This window comes from Struthio camelus, chromosome 22 (assembly GCF_040807025.1).
Source record: "Struthio camelus isolate bStrCam1 chromosome 22, bStrCam1.hap1, whole genome shotgun sequence".
Lineage (NCBI taxonomy): Eukaryota > Metazoa > Chordata > Aves > Struthioniformes > Struthionidae > Struthio > Struthio camelus.
The window spans coordinates 417,780-423,779 of NC_090963.1; the positions used below are offsets into that span (position 1 = coordinate 417,780).

At 56.2% G+C, this 6,000-nt stretch overlaps 1 protein-coding gene and 1 long non-coding RNA gene across 2 annotated transcripts in view; one reads left to right on the forward strand and one right to left on the reverse strand.

Annotated features, from left to right (window-relative positions):
• Positions 1-549, reverse strand: part of KMT2A (lysine methyltransferase 2A) — a 55,642-nt gene extending 55,093 nt beyond the window's left edge. The window contains exon 1 of the mRNA XM_068916822.1: positions 205-549. Coding sequence (XP_068772923.1) covers positions 205-549 — 345 coding nt within the window. The remainder of the gene's footprint in view (positions 1-204) is intronic.
• Positions 550-1,130: 581 nt separating this feature from the next.
• Positions 1,131-5,064, forward strand: LOC104140986 (uncharacterized). The gene is made up of 3 exons (XR_693447.2): positions 1,131-2,019; positions 3,351-3,524; positions 4,244-5,064. It is a non-coding gene; the product is annotated as an uncharacterized lncRNA (long non-coding RNA).
• The last annotated feature ends 936 nt before the right edge of the window (positions 5,065-6,000 follow it).

Below are 6,000 nucleotides of genomic sequence, written 5' to 3' on the forward strand. Positions count from 1 at the left end.
AGCGGCAGCATGGGCGCCGCGGGCGCGGTAGGTGTGTCCGGGCGGCGGGAGGAGCGCGGCGGGCGCGGGCAGGGGGTGTGCGGGCAGGGGGTGTGCCGCCCGCCGGGGCGGAGCGGGGATGCTGGCGGGCCGGGACCGCGCTCCGGGCCGCGCCGCGCCCTCTCTCCCTCCCTCCCGCCCGCCCGCCCCGCCGCCCCTCCTCACCTCTCCGCTGCCCGCCTCGGCGCCGCAGGCCGCGCGGAACCGCCGCAGGTTGATGCCGATGGCGGCCGAGACCTGGAGCGCCGCGTCGAAGCCAGGTCCCACCCCGGCCGCGGGGCCCCCGGAGCCGCCGGAGCCCGGCGCTGCCCCGCCTCCCCCGCTTCCCGCCGCCCCGCCGGAGCACGGGCCGCCGCGCTCCCCATCGCCCGCCGCCGCCGGCGCCGCCGGCTCGGCGGCTCGCAGGCTCCGCACGGCCGGCACCCGCAGCCGGGACCCCCCCAGCCCCCGGCGGCCCCAGCCGCCGCTGCCGGGCCGGGCAGGGAAGCGCCACCGACCGCTGTGCGCCATCTTTACTGTGAGGCGACGAGCCAGAGAGCGGGGCCGGGCCGCGCCCCGCGCCCTGCATATCACTTCGCCGGCCCGCAGAGGCCCTGCATACAGCCGGCCGGCATGCAGGTTGCGGGGCTCCGCCATCCCGCCGCCCTGGCACGTGGCTAAACCATGCGCAACTGGTGCTGGCCCGGCATAACGCTGGGCGGTATACAGGGTCCCGGGCCCACCTCCCAGCGCGGCCCCCCGTCCTGGATAGTGCATCTTCCCGCCCTAGCAGCCCGTCATAACTCCGAGGGAGATACAGGTGTGGGGCACCCTGCCAGCGGGCCCCAGAACCTGATTGCAGCATAGCAAGACCGTAAGCAACCTCCATAACCGTGACGGCAATACCGAGCGAAAGCGCGAGCTGCTGGCGCCCCGGACCGCTCATAACGCATAGCACACCCCGCCAACCCCCTGCATAGTCCCAGGGCGTATGCGGGGCGCGGGGCCCCTGCTCGGCGCGGCCCGGGGCCCGGCCTGGGGCATGAGGCGAAGGCAGACGCCCCTCGTCCCGGGGGCGCGCACCGGGACGGCGGGGCGGGGCGGGGCGGGGCGGGGCGGGGGCGCGGGCCCGTCCCGCGGGGCTGCCGGCCGCGGCCTGCCGGGGACCGCGACGCGGTGCTCACCTGCGCGGCGTGCGCCAGCCGTTCCCGAGCCCGGGCTGCCTCCTCGCCGTCGCCTCCTTGGGCCCCCTCAGCCCGGTGACAGGGCGCCCTAACAACCCCCCCCCCAAGCCCCGTGACAGGGCGCCCTAACCAACCCTCCCCACCTCAGTGACAGGGCACCCTAACAACCCCCCTCAGCCCGGTGACAGGGCACCCTAACCACCTCCTCCCCTCAGTGACAGGACTCCCTAACCCTCCCCTCACCTCAGAGACAAGACGCCCCAACAGCCCCCTCAGCCCCACGACAGGGCGCCCTAACAACCTCCTCCCCCCCCCAGCAAAGTGACAGGACACCCTAACCACCCCCCCAGCTCCCTGACAGGGTGCCCTAATAACTGCCCCCCCCACACACACACACACCTCAGTGACAGGGTGCCCTAACAACCCCTCCCAGCCCCGTGACAGGACACCCTAACCCTCCCCTCCCCTCAATGAGGAGACTCCCTAACCCTCCCCTCCCCTCCCCTCCGTCACAGGGTGCCCTAACAACCCCTCCCAGCCCCGTGACAAGACTCCCTAACCCTCCCCTCACCTCAGAGACAAGATGCCCCAGCAACCCCCTCAGCCCCATGACAGGGTGCCCTAACCCCCCCCCTCACCTCAGTGACAGGGTGCCCTAACCCCCCTCCCACCTCAGCCCCATGACAAGACATTAGCCCTTCTCCTGGGCTCATGCACAGCAAAGGACTCTGTGCTCAAAGTCTTCCGGAGGAAACTGTGCGGCCTTGCTCAAGAAGAAGCCTTTCTTGGAAGAAAAAACAGCTGCCCAGCAATACAGGTGGGTGCAAAACGGTACCTGGTAGGTAGACTTGGTAGTAGAGCGGACGTTCCCAGCCCTCCCCACTTAAATCCCTACCTGCTCCCCACCACCTTACCATGGGAGAAGTGGCTTTTTAGCTGATTCAGTGGCCCATCAGGTGTCATGTCCATAAGGAAAGTAACAGCAATGTAATGCACCCTCAGTAAGCAGCTCTCTCTGATCCGTGACATCACACCACAGAATCCCCTCCATGTTGTACAGTGGAGCAAGAACAGGGTTAAACTCCAACAAATACCTGCTTTATTCATAAACAAAATAACATTGCAAATACATGAGTATCGGTTATTAAGAAACTCTGTATTTGGGGGACATAAAATACCTGTTTCTTTTAAAGACCAACTGAAGGAGGAGAAAGTGACTGAGAAGGAGAGAAAGGTTTTCTGCAAATGACAAAAACAAACAAAAGCTGCGATGTTGAAGGGAACAGAAAAGCTTGTCTAGCCCATTTGGTTTACCAGCAGCCTCTGTTTTTTTCACACTCAAGACACTGCTGGGGTTCTGCTTTGGGAGCGTGACTAGGGTGGTTTCTCATTAGGACTTTTATAGAGGAAAAAAAAATGTCTATTGAAATCAGACAGGTTCTGTCTCTCTAGGGAGTGTGAAAGGGACGGGAGTATTTCCAAGCTCTCTCGTGCTTTGCTACTCAAGCTTAATCTAACGTTCAAAATGAAGCAAGTTTGTCAGCCTCTGATGCGCGGGCTGCATCACAGGCCCCACTCATATCAAACCTGCACGTGAGCACCTACAAACTCCCATTCCTGGAGAGAGCACAATTCCCAGGTAGGAACAAGTGGCATGGGACGGGCAAGCCTATCTTAATTGGAGCAGGATCTTGCAAGGCTTACTTTCTGGAAGGTTCTTCTATCTTGGGCCCAGAATGCTCGTTCTGCAAGTCAAGATCACACTTTTAATCCCATATGTGGCCTCTCTGTCTGCCTCCCTAATTAAGTAACAGTTTACATGCTCAGCCCACCACTCAGAGGCCTGGGAGGTTCTCCTCACAGATATTGGCTGGACAATGGGTTTACAAACATGAGAAATGGAGAATTCCCAGAGATATACTGTGTTTGCAGGGCTATGAATAACACTGTTGTCATTCAGAGGCAGAAGAGGCGAGCCCCTTCACACCATCCAGTGCTAGCATCAAATCCTAGGCTCCTCAAGCACACTTCAGCCCCATCCTGTACATGCACATGCAGGATTCACCATGTTCCCCAGTGAAATACCTCTAGAGCAGAGCAGTGTGGGACAGGAAGCAAAGGCCAACCTCACAGTTGTTGACATTGCAGGTGTCCTGGGTGGAAGAGGCGATTCTTCTGGCAGCCTGTTCTTGGAGTACGTTGACAGCCGTCAGCCACAACTGGTGAATGCTAGCTTCACTAGGCTTGAAGAGATGTAGGTGCAATTTCCTATTCAGAGCCAGCAGTAAGGACGGAGCTCTTCCTGAGGGCAGCCACGCTTGAGTAAGTGCTGTTCTGTTATTTGAACCACTGGAACCAGCCCTGGAACATGCGTTTCACCTGCTATGGTGATGGATTTTATTTATGGGCATGGATTTTGTTGAGTGAGGAGGAGGTACCTGTGCTTAGATATGCACTCATTGCTTAGCCAGAGCATCACGCTTTGACATGAGTTTGATTTGCTGGTGCCCTTTGTGAGAAAGCGTCACCTTCTCAGAGATAAATGAAAAATAGCAAAAGTACTTACCAGCAAAGGAAGTAATAGGTGCACCTAGTAATTCCTGGCTATAAAAGAACTCTTCTAGGACCACAGCTACTTGGCTGTACAAGGTGTAAATTAATATCTATCTCCTAGATAGGCATTTGGGGAAAAGTGAATGCAAGGCAGTAAGTTTGGACAGTGAGTTGGAAGCCCAGCTCCTGTTGCTACTTCTGTTACAGACTTACCCAAGGAAGCTGGCAAACTCTTTTAGCCTTGCTTTCCCCATCTATCATGCGGAGGTGACCGATAGCTTGCTCACAGGTTGAGACATAATTAACTGCCATGAAGTGCCTAGCAAGCCTTTCATAAAAAGGACTGAGAGCGTCTGCAATCCTAAATCAAATAGCTCCTCACGCTGCCTTCTCTCACAAATGAGCTTGGAACCTCTGTGGCTACTTGCTGTGAGTTAAGCTAGCCAGCTACGTAAATTAGCTTGAGCCCATGTCTCTCCTGCTTGCAGGTCCTATTTGCTAGCGGTGAGAACTATGTCCCTGCTGATGATGATGATAAGTGTGACCTCTGCGGGTAACGCAGTGCTGCCTGGCACCATTCTGGGTCAAAAACCAACCCAGGGAGCTGTACTCCGGTCACAGAATCACAGAACGACCAAGGTTGGAAGGGACCTCTGGAGATCATCTAGTCCAATTCCCCTGGCTCAAGCAGGGTCATCTAGAGCACATTGCACAGGATTACGTCCAGACGGGTTTTGACTATCTCCAGGGAAGGAGACTCCACAACCTCTCTGGGCAACCTGTGCCAGTGCTCAGTCCCCGCACTGCACCACAGCAGTAGGCCCTTCCCATGCAGTTATGCAAGAGGGAGGAGGACAGAGCTGTGCGGCACAGAGAGCGCATTCCGCCAGCTGCTCAGGGGCACTGAGTGAGTGTCCCACCTGGCCAGCTGCAGGGAGCTAGCCATGCTGCCAGCAGGAGCTCTAGGGCACAGCACAGCAACAAGGGGACAATGCTGGCTTAGCCATGCGCTATGCTTTGCTGCTAGACCTCTGCTCCCTTAGAAAGGGTAGCAGTAAGCAGGCTGATGCAGTTACTTGCTCCGTGGTCAGTTCTGCACTTAAGGCCATGAGGTTTCAAGTGACACATACTCTGCCTCTGGCAGTGTCAATGGTACAGGACAGAACCAAGTATCCCTATGACAGCAGAATACAGAAGAAAAAAAAAAGGCATATCAACATTTTCTTTTAAGGCTCATGTGCTATGCTTCCTCAGAGGCCCTCCCCACCCCATTCCTTGCTATCTGGGTCAGGAACCTTTCCCTGTTTTTAAAAAAAAAAAAAAAAAAAAAAAAGCATTTTATGCTAAGAATCCTGTTGGGACTCCAAGCAGATGCAGGTGTCTGCAGCCCATGCTCCCATCCCTAAGGGGTGGGGAGGAACAATGTAATAGCAAAGTCAATAGGAGAGTAGGCACAGTCCCACTCCAAGTTGTTTACTTACTGGCTCTGAACACCAACAAAAGAAGAAACTGGCAACTGCACCTCTGTAAGAAAGAGGAAGTGATTGAGATGGCTGGACACAGCTAGGAGCCTGACACTATGACTGTGCACAAGGAATCCTATCAGCAGGTTGCACTTTTCACCCATCAGCACCTACCTGACAGGGTTAGCAAGGAAGCAAATCTCAAAACATGCAGCCTCATCTAAAATACGTGGCGTCTTCAATCGCTGCCATCAGTGACCTTCCTTTCACTAAACGTGAAGCATGTGACTTCACCTGCATGACCTCTGTCAAGAGAGTCCAAGAGATCACACAAGGCTTCTTACTAGAAGGAAGTGTTGAGAAAGTCCCATGCTACTGCTGCAGAGAGAAGAGTCATCTCCATGCTGCTAGCACAGTCTGCCAAGAGATTTTGAGAGTTGCACAGGGCAGCCAAGCCAGAGGCCTGGATATTCACCAAGGAGCTGAACACAAGGCCTAGAGGATCAAAGGACCAGCCAAGAGGGGATTGCAGCAGTTCAGAATACTCTTTCAAAATAGTTTGCAGAGACTGGTTGACTCCAAGCACTAGCTAACAATAGACAGAAGACAGCCAGGCATCCAGTGCACAAGACCTAGTTTAATGGGAAGGAAAGCAAGCGTCCCTTTCTCAGTGAGAACAACAAAGTACCTCACGTGGCGAGAAGCTCCTTAAGCGAGGGTGTGCTGTCCTTGCTGGTGGACTTCTGCTAACGGAGTTTATTTAATTCAGTATTTTCTACTGA